We start from the raw sequence: 18,916 nt of genomic DNA, 5'->3' as shown, positions 1-18,916 counted from the left end.
ATTGAATACTATAGAAGAATCTAGGCCACTCGCGGTTCCTGGGGCGCGGGCGGTGGACACCCAAAGACAAGGAACCATCACAGGATCATATCTCCGGTCATCTGCCCAAAGAACCTGCCAGGTATTGGAGAACCTGACGTCCATAGCATCCATGTAGCGATGGACGTGCTCGTCCTCCTCCCTGACACGACGACGCACCACCTCCGGCGGGGCCGGCTCCCTCTGCACTGAATGTGGCCCACGCGAACGCCACCAAAGGAGATCAGGGTCGACGACGGGACCCAAGGCCGGGTTCCTCACCAAGCGTCGCGCCCCTCCAGGTAGCACCTCCCAGTGCCAGCCCGGCGGAGCCCAATCCCGGACATGGGTCCTCTGAAGCAGGACGTCGTCGCGAACGGGTCGACGGCGAGGATGCGGGCCGGGCATCGTCGACAACAAATACTATATGCCGCAAAAGTAAAGTAACATTTTTTAAATGATTGGATTGTGATTTCTTATATGCAAATTCTAAATTTTATAACTAAAAATATAATAAACTAAAAAACATCGACCATATCTAAAACTAACATTTCTATAACTAAAATTGTATAACTAATTTTTCTTTAACATTTCTATATAACAAACATTTCTATAACATTAATACAGAAAAAACTAACATTTCTATATATAACTAACATTTCTATATAACTAAGATTTCTATAACATTAATACAGAAAAAACTAAAAAAACTAAAAACTAAAAACTAATAATAGAAAAAATAAAAACTAAAAACAGAACAAAAATTGTGTATGTGTGTGTGTATGGTGTGTGTGGGTGTGTATGTGTGTGTATGTGTTGTGTGTGCAGGCGACGGCGAGCCAAGGCGACGGCGCCGGCGGTGCGCGCGGCGGCTTCGATTGGAGGGAGAGGAGAGGGGGGACAGAGGCTCACAGCGTGGGCGAGGTCGAGGCAACGGCGACGGCGACGCGGGCCCGTGCGGGGACGGGGACGCGGGCTGGTGCGGGGATGGGGACGGGCTGGCGACGCGGACGGCGCGACGAGGACAGGTGCGGCGCGGAGTCGGCGGGGACGGCGCGACGGCGGCGGCGACGGCGCGGGACGGGGCGGCGGCGATGAAGCAGAGAGAAGTGGGAGGAAACTGAAGAAATTTTCGTATGTGTTTCTTATATAGGATGGTCCTTTAGTACCGGTTGGAGCCACCAACCGGTACTAAAGGTCTATTTTGGCCAGGCCAAGCGGCGGGAAGCGCACACCTTTAGTACCGGGTGGTGCCACCACCCGGTACTAAAGGGTGTGCGCTGCCAGGCGAGGGGCGCAGAAGTTTAGTCCCACCTCGCTAGTTGAGGAGCGCCAGGACTAGTTTATAAGCCCCGACGCGGGCACTGCATTGAGCTCCTCTCAATAGGAGGCCTTCTGGGCCTACCTCTCCTACTCTGCCTGTGGGCCTACTGGGCTTGCGGGCCTGCATCCTGGCCCAACTACAGGTTGGGTTTCTAGTCGTATGCAGGCCGCTCTGGCCGAGTAGGTGGGCCTTTTTATTTTCTTATTTTTTTTGCTTTATTTATTTTTGAGTTATTTTTTTTGCTGTATTTAGAGTTTCTTTGGGAATATTTTTGCTTTACGTACAAAAAATTACAAACTTTCTGTTAGTGACGGTAATTTACAAATTTGAATAGTTTACATTTTGAATTATTTGAAATTTGTGTGAATCACTAGTTTGTGAATAACTTAACTTTGAAAACAGATTTTCAGTGATTCTTTTTTCTTATGTTTAATATTAGTGTGTTTTATCATTATATTCAATTTGGTAATGCTTAGGTTATTTAAAAAATGAAATCCCTTAGTAACGGATGAGTTTTTGTCCGAAACCCTGATACTTGGAAAGAGATTGTCCATTTTATACACGAAGTGCATCCAGTTTTTGCGGTAACCCTCTCTACTTTTTTGCACATGCTATGTGGGTGAAATTATGATACCATGTCAACTTTCAACCTTTTCTGAGTTCATTTGAAATGCTTTTCAATTTCAGGGTCATTTAGCTGAAAAAATCAGTAAATACATGAAAGAATTTGTTTGCACATAAAATTTGTTCACGTTTCAAATGCCAAAACACATAACTACCCTAACTATTACAGAGATTCCCTCCTAGGTGTGAAACACAGAAGAAAGTGATGATAGTGAAGCCGATCACATCCCAGATCTTTGGGTGTGAAACTTTTTCTTCGCGTATGTCACTTTGCGCCGTAGCCATGGAAAATCTTCATCATTTAACTGGATGCTCGGGTCAATATTCACTGTGAATGGAGCAATTTCATCAAACTTTTCATAATCTTCTAACATGTCTGTCTTGTCATCCACTCCCACGATGTTTCTCTTCCCAGAAAGAACTATGTGGCGCTTTGGCTCATCGTATGATGCATTCGCTTCCTTATCTTTTCTTTTTCTCGGCTTGGTAGACATATCCTTCACATAGAAAACTTGTGCCACATCATTAGCTAGGACGAATGGTTCGTCTGCATACGCAAGATTGATGAGATCCACTGTTGTCATTCCATACTGCGGGTCTTCCATTACCCAATATCGTGTCATATTGACCCATTTGCACCGAAACAAAGGAACCTTCAAATCACGTCCATAGTCAAGTTCCCATATCTCCTCTATATAACCATAATATGTTTCCTTTCCCGTCTTGGTTGTTGCATCAAAGCGGACACCACTGTTTTGGTTGGTGCTCTTCTTATCTTGGGCGATCGTGTAAAATGTATTACCATTTATCTCGTACCCTTTGAAAATCATTATATTCGAAGATGGTAACTGGGACAGCGAGTACTGGTCATCTTCAATAGAGGCTTCATGCATGGTACGTGTCTGCAACCAGCCGGCGAAACTCCTGGTTTGTTCACGTGTAATCCAGTCATCAGACCGCTCCGGGTGTTTGGAGCATAGAAAATTCTTGTGTTCGTCCATATACGGAGCCACCAAGGCGGAATTCTGTTTAACTGTGTAGTGTGCTTAAGTGAGAGAATGTCCGTCCATACATATTTTTTGATTCCCTCCTAGCGTGCCTTTTCCATCCAGTCTGCCCTTATGCCGCGATTCAGGAACACCGATCGGCTTAAGGTCAGGAATAAAGTCAATACAAAACTCAATGACCTCCTCATTTTCATGGCCCTTGGAGATGCTTCCTTCTGGCCTAGCACGGTTATGAACATATTTCTTTAAGACTCCCATGAACCTCTCAAATGGGAACATATTGTGTAGAAATACAGGACCCAAAACGCTAATCTCTTCGCATAGGTGAACTAGGACGTGCGTCATGATGTTGAAGAAGGATGGTGGGAACACCAACTCAAAACTGACAAGACATTGCACCAAATCATTCTCTAAACTTGGTATGATTTCTGGATCGATTACCTTCTGAGAGATTGCATTTAGGAATGCACATAGTTTCACAATGGCTAATCGAACGTTATCCGGTAGAAGCCCCCTCAATGCAACCGGAAGCAGTTGCGTCATAATCACGTGGCAGTCACGAGACTTTAGGTTCTGGAACTTTTTCTCTGCCATGTTTATTATTCCCTTTATATTCGACGAGAGCCAGACGGTACCTTAATACTGAGCAGGCATTAAAGAAGATTTCCTTCTCTTCTTTGGTAAGAGCGTAGCTGGCATGCCCCTGATGTATGCCGTCTTTTCCATGCATACGTTGCTGGTCCTCCCGTGCCTCAGGTGTATCTTTTGTCTTCCCATACACGCCCAAGAAGCCAAGCAGGGTCACGCAAAGATTCTTCGTCACGTGCATCACGTCGATTGCGGAGCGGACCTCTAGGTCTATCCAATAGGGCAGGTCCCGGAATATAGATTTCTTCTTCCACATGGGTGCGCGTACGTCGGCGTCCTTTGGAACAGGTTGTCCACCAGGACCCTTTCCAAAGATTACATTCAAATCCTTGACCATATCATGTACATCAGCACCAGTACGGTGCCGAGGCTTCGTCTGGTGATCCGCCTCACCTTTGAAATGCTTGCCTTTCTTTCTTACGGGATGTCTGCTCAGAAGAGATCGACGATGTCCCAAGTACACATTCTTCCTACAATTCTCCAAATATATACTGTCGGTATCATCCAAACAGTGCGTGCATCCGCGGTATCCCTTGTTTGTCTATCCTGAAAGGTTACTGAGAGCGGGCCAATCATTGATGGTCACAAACAGCAACGCCTTTAGGTCAAATTCTTCCCCCATGTGCTCATCCCACGCACGTACACCTGTTCCATTCCACAGCTGTAAGAGTTCTTCAACTAATGGCCTTAGGTATAAATCAATGTCGTTGCCGGGTTGCTTAGGGCCTTGGATGAGCACTGGCATCATAATGAACTTCCGCTTCATGCACAACCAAGGAGGAAGGTTATACAAACATAGAGTCACATGCCAGGTGCTATGGTTGCTGCTCTGCTCCCCAAAAGGATTAATGCCATCTGCGCTTAGACCAAACCATACGTTCCTTGCGTCATCTGGAAACTCCTTCCCGTACTTTCTCTCAATTTTTCTCCACTGCGACCCGTCAGCGGGTACTCTCAACTTTCCGTCTTTCTTACGGTCTTCTTTGTGCCATCGCATTGCCTTGGCATGCTCTTTGTTTTGGAACAAACGTTTCAACCGTGGTATTATAGGAGCATACCACATCACCTTGGCAGGAATCTTCTTCCTGGGGCGCTCGCCCTCGACATCACCAGGGTCATCGCGCCTGATCTTATAGCGCAATGCACCGCATACCGGGCAAGCGTTCAAATCCTCGTACTCACCGCGGTAGAGGATGCAGTCATTAGGGCATGCATGTATCTTCTGCACCTCTAACCCTAGAGGGCAGACAACCTTCTTTGCTTCGTACGTACTCTCGGACAATTCGTTATCCTTTGGAAGCATATTCTTTATCATTACCAGCAACTTTCCAAATCCCTTGTCAGATACACCATTCTCTGCCTTCCATTGCAGCAATTCCAGTGTGGTGCCCAACTTTTTCTTGTCAGCTTTGCAATTCGGGTACAAAAATTTCTTGTGATCCTCTAACATGCGCTGCAACTTCTTCTTCTCCAAATCACTTGTGCAGTTTCTCTTTGCATCGGCAATGGCCCGACCTAGATCATCAGTGGGCTCATCTGATGCCTCTTCTTCAGCTTCTTCCCGCATTGCCAGCTCAGCTTCTTCCCCCATTGTTGTATCATCGTATTCAGGGAACCCATGGCTAGGATAGCTGTCGTCGTCCTCTTCTTCTTCATTGTCTTCCATCATAACCCCTCTTTCTCCGTGCTTGGTCCAAACATTATAGTGGGGCATGAAACCGGACTTAAACAGGTGGATGTGAATGGTTCTTGACGTAGAGTAATTGTGATCATTCTTACAGACTAAACATGGACAAGGCATAAAACCATCCGCCCGCTTGTTTGCCTCAGCCGCAAGCAGAAAAGTTTGCACGCCATTAATGAACTCGGGAGAGCATCGGTCATCGTACATCCATTGTCGGCTCATCTTCATTACACAACACCGAAATAGACCAAATTAATACAAGTTCATACATAAAGTTCATACAAGACTTAAATGCAACAAACAAATAACTCTCTAACTAAAGAATTTAAATGCAACAACAAATGCGATCAAGATCGCAACTAAGGTAACAATTGATCCAACAACATAATGATACCAAGCCTCACTATCAATGGCATATTTACTAATCTTTCTAATCTTCAAGCGCATTTTCTCCATCTTGATCTTGTGATCATCGACGACATCGGCAACATGCAACTCCAATTCCATCTTCTCCCCCTCAATTCTTTTCAATTTTTCTTTCAAATACTCGTTTTCTCTTTCAACTAAATTTAACCTCTCGACAATAGGGTCGGTTGGAATTTCTGGTTCATAAACCTCCTAGACAAAAATATCTATGTCAACTTGATGGGCATAATTTGTCATAAACACGAAATGCAACAACTAGTTTTAAAAGAGAATATACCACATCCGAATCATAACAAGGACGAGGGCCGACGGGGACGGATATCAAAACCATGGCACTATGTATAACAAACAACGTACGGGTAAGATAATTATACGAGTAACTATATATCCAAATCACACAAACATCAATTTGGTAATGTAAAACATTCATGAACAAGAGGCTCACCACAAGGTGGTGCCGGCGACGGAACGGTGCGGGCGATCGACTGTGGTTATGACGGAGATTTAGAAGGCACTAAGTAAACCGCACCTACATATGCAAACTAAGTGTTAGTTTTGACCACAAGTTGCATATAAATCAAATACTAGCACATATATTTTCTACCAAATTACTAAACTCATAAATTAATCACTATACAAAGCATTACAAGAGCTAATCTAGCAATGAGAGATGAAAGGACAAAGTTGCTAACCTTTGTGATCATTTGAATGGATGGGGGCCTTCAAATCTTGACAAATTTTGGGCAAAATGTGTGATGAGCTCGAGAGGAAGAGGGGAAGAACAGAGAGGAGAGGGGAAAGGGGAAGAATAGAGCGAGCTCGGGTGGACGAAGGGCTTATGTAGGACGACCTTTAGCACCGGTTCGTGCCATGAACCGGTATTAAAGGTGCTGGAGGGGCCCTGGACTGATAACATCCTGCCACCACTCATTTTAGTACCGGTCCGTGGCACGAACCGGGGCTAAAGGTCGGCCACGAACCGGTACTAATGAAAGCGGCTGGCTAGCCGTTGGAACCGGCACTAATGCACACATTAGTGCCGGCTCAAAAGCAAACCGGCACTAATGTGCTTGACATTTGACCTTTTTTCTACTAGTGAAAACGACAAGTGCAGACTTGGAAACGAGGGAGAATAGAACCCGGAAGTTAAGCGTGCTCAGGTTGGAGTAGTGAGAGGATGGGTGACTGTCCGGGAAGTTAGATGATTTGGAATGATGAGGGGTGATTAGAGATTAGAGGTTAAATTGAGCAGTGATTAGAGATTAGAGGTTAAAATAATTCAGAAATTTGAAAATCAAAAAAAAAAATTCAATTTTTTTTTCAAAAAAATCATAAAATTTTCTTTAGTACCGATTGGTGTTACCAACCGGGACTAAAGGTGGACCTCCAGGCAGCGGCCATGTGGAGGGCCTTTAGTCCCGGTTCGTGTAAGAACCGGGACTAAAGGGGGAGGCTTTAGTAACGACCCTTTAGTCCCGGCTCTAGAACCGGTACTAAAGGCCCTTATGAACCGGGCCTAAAGGCCCTTTTTCTACTAGTGAATGTAAACGATCGAGGCGAGCAATTGCAGCCCGATCTTGTTTTCCTACCTAATCTAATTATTCTACAACCTGAACTGAGCATGAGTGGAGGTCCGTTCTTGGATTATGTAGTGGAAATCCTTTGATGTGTGATCCATACACTTATCTATTGAAATGAAAGACGATCGACAAACCCGTATAGTGTTAGATATTCAGAATGGTCTTCATTTTCTTGATTGGCCGGTATGTGTGTGTGTGTGTGTGTGAGAGAGAGAGAGAGAGATGATCTTCATATGTAGCATGCATGATAATTAAAACTGTCCAGTAATTTAAGTGTAGTCGTTTGTGATTTTCTACATTTGGAATTTTTTTTTTGAGACCAGATATGACAGCCGCATGTATATATTCACTAAGTTAGAAGGAGATTTGTGGCACAAAAAGTAGCAACACAACCATATAGTGCTGGTCAGCTAACTAAAGTTCATGTGTCCTTGGCGCCCAAGTCTTAATGGTGGAGACAATTGCCATACAGCCGTCGCCGTTCTGGTGTGGTTGTCGGGGCCGACACAGCTGTCATAGGACCAGGTGTCTGGGTTTGGTCCTATGGATTGATAGCTTCTATTTCGGCGGGTTGTCGCCTCGTGCTCCGCCCTATTTGGCGGTATCGATGATGACACAATTCAGTTGGCATCCTTGTCAGGGGTGTGTCCCATGTCAACTATTTAGGTCCTCACCAGTTGAGATGAACATGACAGCTCATGCGGCTCTTCAATATCTCCAAGTTCCTATAGAGGAACATCATGATGAGAAAGCTGCAACTAGAGACAATGACGAATTAGAAATGTCTTGATGTAAGGGTTTTATCAAGACTACTTTTTGTTTGTGTTTGTTTCAGTTTATTCTATTCAAATTATTAAAAAATCCAGATCAATTGCTTAAAGCTGTGATTAATTTCCTTTTTAAAAGAGCCCTCGCAGAAAAATCCTTTTATGGGGGGGGGGGGGGGGGGGGGGGGGGAGGGGGGCTTCCCAAGATAAGGAAGATATATGTAGGGCATAGAAAATCGTTGTGGCAGGATGGTAAAAGAAATATAATTTTCCCTATGAAGGGACCGTCTAGGTTTGTGTACACCTCTTACATCTTGACGGCTTGTACAATTTGGTGGTGATGCCTACCTAAGGAATGGACATTTCATGTACTTAGCAATGAAGGCTTGGAAGTTGCAACTCGAAGGAATAGATGGCAACTCGGAAGACAAGGATCAGGAAGCATCGGAGAACTCTTAAGGCAATACCAAAGGAAGTAAGCCCTTGGACAGAGGCAAGCCCCAGCCTTGGTTCCTGAAAATGTGACACACGCTCCTACACACCATGGAGGCAAACCTGGTCAGTTTGCACGCTCCTCAATGCCTCGGAGTCAAACCCGACATTTGAAATTAGGCTTGGAGACTCCGTGAAATTCCGGATTAATCCCAGACCACTAGGAATGCTTGCAAGCATGACAATTAGGCTTAGCCCATGTATTTCCACCCGCCCTGTAAATGGGACTAAGGTAGTAGTTCTTCTCTAGATCCGAGGATGGGAGGTCTTGTAGAAGCTTCGTCAAATAGGCCACACTAGGTATCGTGACCGTTTGTTATTCGCTTTGCCCCGTCCATCTGTGAAGATCGGCCACAACTTTTTGCCGAGCGTAGAACACCCCCACCATGCGAGAATTGAAGGGAACTGAAAGGAATTGAGAGGGATTAAATCCCTTGCAAGTCAAAATCATCCTAAAAACCCACAATCCTCTTGTGGAGGGGATTAACCAAACATGGCCTAAGTGGTACTGATCAGGTAAACTGATCTGTGCTAAGAGGTTCCACACTTCACACCTGAAGACTAAAAGGGATTACTTCAGCACAATCAAATATGTCATGAACGAACAAAGCTACAAATTACTTCGGGCATCCTTAAAACACTTTGTTCGCAAGGCAAGACGCAAAAATTAACTCACAATTCTGCTGCTGCTGTTTATAAAAGCTGAGCAAAACTATACCATAGCTTCTGCCGTATATATATTTAGTTTAACCCTGCCATTAATTAGGCTTTACACACTATAGAAGTAGAAATTCCGTTTGCAACACAAACCAAGAAATTGAAGAAAAAGTTAATGGAACATATATATGGTCACAAAAATGAAACTATGGCAGCCGGATTCGCGGCCCAATGTTTGATTTCGGTCGTCAACTCATCGAGCACCGAGTATCCCCCCTTGGCAAACACGACGCGTACAGACTCGACGACCAGCGCGCCGGTAAGCAACCAATGGAGCAGCTTCCTCTGCACGTTGGCCCCCTCGTACTGCTCCACGCTCACCTCCCTCAGCCTCTCCCCCAAGCACAGCACCGGCACCTTCGGCACATCCACAGCGACGTCCTGGTCATCCAGGAGGACTCTGTTCCTGTCGTCGCCGAGGTTGAGCGACAGAACGGTCAGGTTTGGCGTCTGCTGCAGGATCCCGGCCACCGTGAGGACGACACCCTGATGCTTGCAACGGCTTGCCAGCTCGAGCCTCGTGACGTTGTGGAACAGAGGGAACTGAGCGAAGAAATCATCGTAGTCGGATCGGGACTGCTTGTCGGGCCATCCGAGTTGGAGGTGCGCGGCGTTCGCAAACAGGAGAAGGAACTCTCGGAGCCTCTCAAGGTCGATCCTCCTGCCGCATACGTGAATCTTGGCTGAAACAATTCTTGTTGGCGCGCCGCCGACGAGCGTGAACTGAGAAGCGTCGGGCTGCCGGCCTCTGTACTCGAACTCTCGTGTCTCCGACAAGTCCAGGGTGATGCCACGGAAGCGTTGGCAGCAGCGCAAGGCGAAGCTCCGGAGGCGCGTTTCTGGCGGCATGGTGATGTTGGTGATCCTGTCGCAGGCTTCGAGCGTCAGGTCGGCGAGGCGCGGGCAGCCGGAGATCAGCCGCTGGATGTCTCCCCCAGAACTCGCGTAACTGATGTTGCTGAGAGCCAGTGTCTCCAGGGACGGGAGATGGACGGTGGATGGCAGTTCGAGCGTCCAGCAGGAGGAGAGGTGCAGTGCTCGCAGGCTAGCGCACGCATAGAGCCTTGCCGGAAAAGCACGATCGCCGCCGACGTTGGCACCATCGTCAGATGATTCGTAGCCGCTGACGCTGCTGCTGTCGGCCGAATCTGATTCTGATGAATCATAAAAGCCTGATGAAGAATCTGAATAGTCTGATTCACAATCTGAAGAGTCTGACGAATTATCGCTTTGGCAGATGTGGCTGCGGTCCCCGCGCCTGCGAAGTTCGAGTTGGAGCTCCTCGACGCCATGGCCAAGGGCGTAGGTGACCCAGTCGTGCACCGAGCAAGAGTCCACGCAGAGGCTGCGCAGCTGTGCGTCCCTGCCGCCGCAGCGTCTCCGGATCAACAGCGCGTTATTGATCCAGTCGACGAGCCGCCTGTTCGGGCTGCGGGGGACATCATCGTCACCGTCCGAATCGTCGTGGGAGGATTCGTGGTCGCTCGGCGCCTGCTGGAAGGAGATGGTGTGGACGTTGGCAAAGGCGCCGCGCCAGCGGCGGGAGAGGATGGCGGCGCGGGCGGCCTCTTGGGATGGGAGGAAGGAGAGGACGTGGCCGATGATGTCGTCGGGGAGGTCGCTGAGGCGATCGCGTTCGGGCCGTCTCCTCTTGGTATCCATGACGTGATCGACTGTGGACCGGCGGCTGCCTGCTATGTTAGGGCTAATGTATGTATTAGTAGATCGGTTGTTTACGATGAATTGAATTTGGTAATATATCTTGGGAAAGGCTATATATGTTCGATGTTGTCGCCTGCGTTGACGATTTCATGTACGTTATGTTTTTCTCAAAATAAAAACGGATGATGTACACATTGTATTAGGGTCACGTTTTTATAATGGGATTTTTATATAGGTGTACAAGTATTCTAAACAACATGTAGGGCAGTAGGAGTACAAGTCTGCTTGTCATTTTTTTTAGGATCAAGTCCGCTTGATAGAGGATATACAACCACAACGCAAATTCCGCCTTCATGCACCCGGGCATCCACGGACTTTGACCGGACAACATACTAAAAATCGTTTTCATAACCGGATACCCTATTTGTGAATCATCAAATCCATAATATTACATGCCCGTGAAACCTAATCTAAAGTGGAGCCCATTTGGCTCCGCCATGCCCATATCCGGCGGTTGGCTGCGACCGCCCAAATATTGATCCGGTCGCCGCAAGGTATAGTAGGACATGCACCATGTTTACAGGATTTTTTTCCAAAATTTGCCATGTTATTGCAGTTTAGGCTGCAATTTTATGCATTCTTTTGCTGGCAAATTTATGTTTCTTTTCTTTTTTGGTTATCACAAAAGCATTGTTTTCTTCTGATGGAAATTTTACGTAAAAGACAATTAACTAGATCAAACCCGTTTCACCTTTTTTCCCGCATGCTCCCTAGACTTCTGATGGAAATTTTGCTCCCGTTGCTACATATGACCTTCCATGGAGCAAACGCCTGAGCTAATGTTTACTCATTATCGTTGTCCCTAGAATTTTAATATAAAAATCCAGTTCTATTATCAACTAAATAAATATCACTAGATTGAATTCAGTGAACCAAAACATACATAAATAACAAAGGTCTCCTACAAAAACAAAAGTTACTTCAAAACCCTATGAAATTGTTGCTTTATAGCTCCATTTTCTAGCTTGTTCACTTTTGTCTAGGTATTTGGCGATGAATCTACAAAATACCAAACATCGTATTATTAAGGTGTCTTTAAGTCCCATGTTGCCCACTAATTAAATGAGAAAATAAGATCCCGACACTCACTAGAGACAAGGCTGGTCGACTGTTTACGCTGCGGTCATCTAGTCAGAAGTTAATTGCCCATCTTCATTCAATTTTCTTTACGCCTGTGTTGATACAGATTGTGTTTTTCATGAACAAATAAATAGAGATGTTGTACGTTGTGCTAGGATTGATTTTGACCTTTCATCACGTCTTCCACGGTTGTGCTTGCAACTGACGAACTTTCACAACTCTTGATATGGACATATTAATACCAATTGTATCATGATCTGGATGATTTGAGGATTAATCAATAGATGGAATTAGAGAAGATAAGAGTAGAGATACATGGAATAGAAAGAAGTAGCTAAGGCTTGATGATCATGTGTTCTCAATAGAAGCAACCCAACCTTATTGTTAATTAAATAAATTACACAAGAGAATAATAAACTAACACATAAGAACAACACATATCTATCTATCCTATGCACAAAAAAATACCTATCTCTGAATAATCTAGAAGTCACATCAAAATCCTTTGAAATTGTTGCTTATTGTCGCTCCATCTTTGATACTCGACTTTTTTCTAGGCATCACATAGTAGAACAGCAGAAGACGAAACATACGCACATTGTAATAACATCATAGGTTTTGAAAATCCGATGAGCCACCCAACCAATAATTAGGTGAGAACTTAACATCACTGAACACACTACATTATGACACATGTCCCTTGCAAGTCAGATTGTCTCCCTCCTTATTGTGTGCCAAGCATGGTGTAGCCATGGCGAAGGGATTTCCATCACAGAAGGATCAGCGGTGGAGCTGTTCCTAGCACTCAAAATCTACCTAGGGCATGTTGAGGGATATTAAGGGGAAGAAAGACATGGATTTCAATTAAATTTTCAAGCTGGTTTTCAGTTTTCAGTTTTTCATGAATCTGGTTGAAGCTTTCTATATTTAAGTTCTAATAGGAGATAATGGACTTTGTTAGTGTGTCATTGATTTGTTGGATAGAACTTGATTTAAGTTGAAAGTTCCTAGAATTGAGTATGAAAGCCTTGCAAGATCGATAAGGTCAGTGTTCTTCCACTTCAGTAGAAAAAGTCTCACAAGATTATCCGAAATTCCAATTACATTGGGTGGAAGTTGGTTCAAACCGACAAAAAAACGTCCCCACAAAAAAGTGGACTGTTTTTGGTTCAGTACAAGGCTACAAGCATATCAAAATATAGTAAAAAACGTCCAACAGAATTAGCTTAAAATTGTAGGTTTTTGGCGCAGCAGCCTGAGGCGAGGCTACTAGTTGATATGCAGCATCCATAACTTTCTTGTGTTGCAAGGGAGTGAAGCAATAAAAATAGAAGTGCAGAGATTTTCTTACCATGGGTACTAGGGTTGTCAATGAGCCGAACTCATGCAAGCAAATGTCAGCTAGACTTGACAAAGGATTGAGCCTTGCTTGAGTGAACCTAGAATCACGTACTCCCTCCGTAAAGAAATATAAGAGAGTTTAGATCACTATTTTTAGTGATCTAAACGCTCTTACATTTATTTACAGAGGGAGTATGAGACAAGGAAGCATGCTCGAGTCTCGCTCATACCTTGACTGAGCTCGAGCTCAGCTGGTCGTAGCACACCTCAAAACCTATAAAATATGAATACTACCCCCTCTGTCCCAAAATATAAGAACGTTTTTGGCACTACACTAGTGTTAAAAACGTTCTTATATTATGGGACCGAGGGAGTAGATTCAAAGGATCTGACTACATGAATTATCCAACACAAAAGACCGATTTCAAGCATGTCACCCCACAATATCCATCAACACTAAGATTGATGAAAAGACTTTTTAAAGATACACACGAATGTTTATTTCAATAAGATCTAAAACAAGATTCACATATTTTTTTTACAAGATCCGACTAGCTCAAAACCGAATGTATTTGAAGGACTTGAATCTTTGATAAGTAGTAGTTTCATTAAAAAGAAGGTATATCAAGGCACCTTAGATAACAGGGAACTTGGTGAGTTTACTCAAAGGAACGAGACATTCGCGTTAGATTAACCTTACGCCAGTGGCAACTCTGTCAGGCTAAATGTATGGTTATTGTTTCCCCATAGCACTTCTTTCTTCTTCTTCTTCTGCAAGCAAGGGGTAATCACTGAAACGTAAAGATTATCCTTGTCCTTGGGTTATGCCGCCATGCCACCATCTCATTCATGAGCAAAGTTTGGAATTCAGATCCTTCGACGACGCTCGCAGAAAACGTAACACGCAGCTCGTCGGCGCACACGGCCTTTGCCAGCAGGAACTTGGCGAGCCGTCTCTGCGTGGCGTTTCCGCCATACTTGACGAGGTGGATCCTCCTCAAGGTCCGACGGAAGCACTCGATGGCACAAGACCGCACATCCCTGGGCACTTTGATTCTGCAGGTTGATGCTTGGACAGCCCGAGGCTGGTCAATAACCAGCGTCAGAACCTCGAGGTTGGTCGTGCTGTCGAGGATGTCGGCGACAGCGGCGATGTGGCCGCGGTTCCGGAAGGGGCCTGTCAGCTCCAGCTGTGTGAGCCCCGGCAGCGGCCCGCGGTGCCAGACGAAGAAGGGAGGTTCACGCTGCGAGGACAGGCGGAGGGAGGTCAGGTTGGGGAATCTGTCCACGAACTGCCTCATTCGCCGGATCTTGTCCGAGTCCTCGGCGTCGACCGTCTCGCAGACGTCCATGGACAGCGTCTCGATTCCTCCCCAGTTTGGTAACGATAGCACGGTCGGCATGCTGCCTTTGTACGAGAGCGATCGCAGCGACGGCGCGTCGACGAAGACGCGGGTGGCTCTGTGGCAGCAGCGGATTGTGAAGGTCCGGAGCAGGAGGAGCACCACCGAGATGCGCCTCACCGTGGGGCACTCGTCCAGGGTCAGCTCGGCGAGGCGAGGGCAGCCGGAGATGAGGCGCTGCAGCGTGTGCTCTGGTGCGTTGATCCGCCGGAGCGAGAGCGTCTCCAGCGAGCCAAGGGAGAGCGAGCGTTCATCCTCCGGCAGATCGAGCTTGCAGTTGCCAAGCCGCAGGTGGCGTAGCGCGGCGGCGCCGCTGCTGCTGAACAGGTTGCGTGGCATGGTGCACAAGTTTCGGCTCCGGAAAACCGACGCTCTGCTGTCACCGCCGTTCCACGGAGTCGGACAGATGTCTGCGTCCGGTGTTGGTAGGTCGAACTCGATCGTCTCCGCTCCGCCGAATAAGGCGGCGGCGATCCACTGGTAGATGAGGGTACCTGAGGGGGTGTTCCGGAAGCCGACGACGCGGAAGGAGCGGATGGGGGCGGCCGCTGCAACGAGCGAGACCAATCCAGCGCGACTGCTCGCAGCGTTTATCCGTAGGAGACCCGCGTATGGCGCAGTCAGGATACAAAGCTGTCTTCCCCGAAAACTAGGAGCCCCTCGAGAGGCGATTAGGGTTTCGGTGGAGAGACGGCGGCGCTCGCTGACTCCTCGTCGGCGGGGCGTCAGATATTTTGGTATGGGAGATGGCGACGTCTGCAGATCCAAGCGGAAGCTCGGGGGGAGCGCACTCTCCCAGGGCGGCGAGGGCGAGGATGGAGGAGGCCATGGGAAAGCTGGATCTCACCGAGGAAGAAGCCACACCTCTGGTGGTTGATGATCTCGAGGAGGGAGTCCCGCAGAAGTGGTCGATCGCTGGCAAGGTTCTACACCGAAAGACTCTACACATCCAAACCTTTGCTAATCTCTTTTGCTTGTCTGGATGATGATGTTCTTATCTCCACTGCTGAATGCTCAGGTATTAATTTGAGCTCTAGTGGGTGCAATATTATTAATAATATTGCTGTGATCAAGAACATTGAGCTTCAGAGACTTGATAAGTTTAATCAAGATAATCCTGAAGTTTTTCTTCCAGCAAACATAGATGTATCTAGAGAAGAATTTAATTTGATATCCACAAATCCAGGGACCCAGTCTGAAACTGGTGCTGGCCCACATATGAATGTGGACACAGAACTAGATTCCCCCTGGATTGAGGTCAAACATTCAAATACTAGTAGTAGGAGAAAACTTGATTTTATTGTTAAATGGTTGGCCTATTTTGGAACATTAGAGGCCTGAATGGGTCCATCAAATGTAATAAACTGAAAGAGCTCATTCTAGCTCATAAGCCTGATTTTATTAGTATTTCTGAGTCTAAGAAAGAAGACTTTACCCCTCTTCAATTAGAAGCTTTTGACATTAGATCTTGTTATACTTGGAAATGGCTTCCTGCTAATAACACTGCTGGAGGTATCCTAGTAATAGGGGAGATCTCTTTGACATCGTTTGCTGTGATACACACACTTACAGTGTTTCTTGCTTACTCCAAAACAAGCAAGATGGGTCTTCCTGGAGACTGATCTCCATTTATGGTCCTGCTTATGAACAGTACAAACTAGATTTCATCAATGAATTGCACAACTTGCTTACTGGGTGGACTGGTCCAACTCTGGTAGGTGGGGATTTTAATTTGATTAGGGAGGCCAGTGAGAAAAACACTCGTCTGATTAACCAGCACTGGGCAGACTTGTTCAATGACTGGATTAATAGATTTGGTCTTCTTGAGCTGAAAATTAATGGCAGGAAATACACCTGGGGCAATAATCAAGACTCTTTGGTTATGGCCACTATTGATAGGGTTTTCATGTCCACTAATTGGGCAACATCTTTCCCTAATGTTCAGCTCAGAGCTCTTCCTAGGGTTGGAAGTGATCACACCCCTCTGGTATTGAATACTTGTGCTTTCTCCCCCCTAAAGAGAAAGCTTTTAGATTTGAGAAATGGTTTCTTGAAGTAGATGGCTTTAGGGAAGTAGTTCATAAAGCCTGGAGCACTAAATGTTGCTTTACCAAAGCTATTGATAGTTGGCAGTTTAATATTAGAAATACCAGGAAAGCTATTAAAGGCTGGTGAGCTAATTTTGAGGCAGAGCAAAAAAAGGCAGAAACAAGCCTTGGTGGCTGAATATAACTGCCTTGATATTATTGCTGAGTCTCAACCTCTCTCACCTAACTCTAAGCTGAGGATTAAAAACATTGCAGGTGAGCTGAATGATATCTGAAAAAGAGAAGAGATAAAAGCTAGACAGAGGTCCAGGGAGAGGGAGATCCTGGAAGGTGATCTCAACACTGGCTACTTTAAAGCTGTGGCAAGCCTAAAAAGGAGGAAGAAGCAGATCCTGATGCTGGAAAATGATGAAGGTATTGTCACTGACCCAGAAGGTATTATGAATACTGTTGTTAGTTACTATAAAAAGCTATTTGGCTTTGTAGATAAAATAGATATCACTCTGAAAGATGACTTTTGGAGTGAGGATGAATTAGTCTCAGAAGCTCATAACAATATTTTAGACACTGCCTTTACTGAGAAGGAAATTAAGGCTGCTGTTTTCAGCTCATATGCTGAAGGAGCACCTGGCCCAGATGGGTTCCCTTTTTTATTTTATCAGCAATTCTGGGACCTTATTAAAGGCAACCTATTTGCTTTATTCCAGGATTGGGAGAAAGGGGAATTAGACCTATATAGGCTTAATTTCTCCCTCCTAACCCTGGTTCGTAAAGAGGCTGATGCAGTTAGAATGGAGAAATTTAGGCCTCTTGCCACGATTAATTGTAGTTTTAAAATCTTTGCAAAGTGTGCCACAACCAAATTTGGCCCCATTTGCAATGATTTAATAGCTCCTAACCAGAGAGCCTTTATTAAAGGGCGTTTCATTGCTGAAAGTATTATTGCTGCACATGAAATTATCCATTCTGTGCACTCTAGCAAGCAGTCTGGCTTCGTTTTTAAGCTAGACTATGAGAAAGCTTATGACATGATTAATAGAGAATTCCTTATGGATATGATGAAAAGGAGGGGTTTTAGCCATAAGTGGATGGATAAAGTGGAATCTCTCATTTTCAAAGGCTCTGTTGGTGTCAGGGTGAATGACAGCAACAGTGAGTTCTTTGTCCCTGGCAAAGGTGCCAGACAAGGAGATCCCTTTTCCCCTCTCCTTTTCAATCTAGTTGCTGATGTCTTTACTAGGATTTTAGTTAAAGCCTCTACCAATAACAAAGTTGAAGGCCTTTTCCCTGTCACAAATCCCGCAGGCATCATTAGCATGCAATATGCAGACGACACTTTGCTCTTTTTGGGCAAAAACCTTTCTTTTGCTAAAAACCTTAAGTGGTTACTGTCATGTTTTGAACAGTTATCAGGGATGAGGATCAATTTTCACAAGTGTGATCTAGTCCCTATTAACATTGACCGTGAGGAAGCAAATTTATTTGCTCAGGTCCTGGGGTGTAAGCTTGGAGATTTTCCTATCAAATATTTAGGAGCCCCTCTTCACTATAATAAGCTTAGGAAAGAGGATTTACAACCCACTGTAGATAAAATTATTAAGAAAGGAGCCGGTTGGAGAGGGAGATTACTTTCCTCTGGTAAACGACTTACCCTTGTCCAGTCTTGTCTTTCTAGAATCCCCTGCTATCTTATGGGAATTATTAAATTCCCTAAGTGGGCTACTAACATGATCAACTCTCAACTTGCTCACTGCTTTTGGGATGATAATGAAGGCCATCATAAATACCACCTAGCTGCTTGGGGTAATATTGCCTTGAAAAAACAGTATGGTGGTTTGGGCATCCCTGACATTGCTGATATGAATCTCAGCCTGCTAGCTTCGTGGGCTAAGAGATATTTCAACGATGATGGTAAAATTTGGAAACAAATCATTGACGCCAAATATAAAACTTGCAAACCTAACATTTTTGCTTGCCCTGATATTGGAGCTTCCCCCCTTTGGAAAGGCATTCTTTGGGCTATTAAAGCTGCAAA

At 45.4% G+C, this 18,916-nt stretch overlaps 1 protein-coding gene across 1 annotated transcript; it reads right to left on the bottom strand.

The window, feature by feature from the left end:
- Window positions 1-9,419: 9,419 nt before the first annotated feature.
- On the bottom strand, window positions 9,420-10,949 carry LOC109780088 (F-box protein At4g22280-like). Its single transcript, XM_020338676.1, has one exon. The coding sequence runs from the start codon at window positions 10,947-10,949 to the stop codon at window positions 9,420-9,422; it is 1,530 nt and encodes a 509-aa protein (XP_020194265.1).
- Between the last annotated feature and the right edge of the window lie 7,967 nt (window positions 10,950-18,916).

Source organism: Aegilops tauschii, chromosome 2, assembly GCF_002575655.3.
Source record: "Aegilops tauschii subsp. strangulata cultivar AL8/78 chromosome 2, Aet v6.0, whole genome shotgun sequence".
Classification (NCBI taxonomy): Eukaryota; Viridiplantae; Streptophyta; class Magnoliopsida; order Poales; family Poaceae; genus Aegilops; species Aegilops tauschii.
This window is presented reverse-complemented; position numbering and strand designations above follow the sequence as displayed.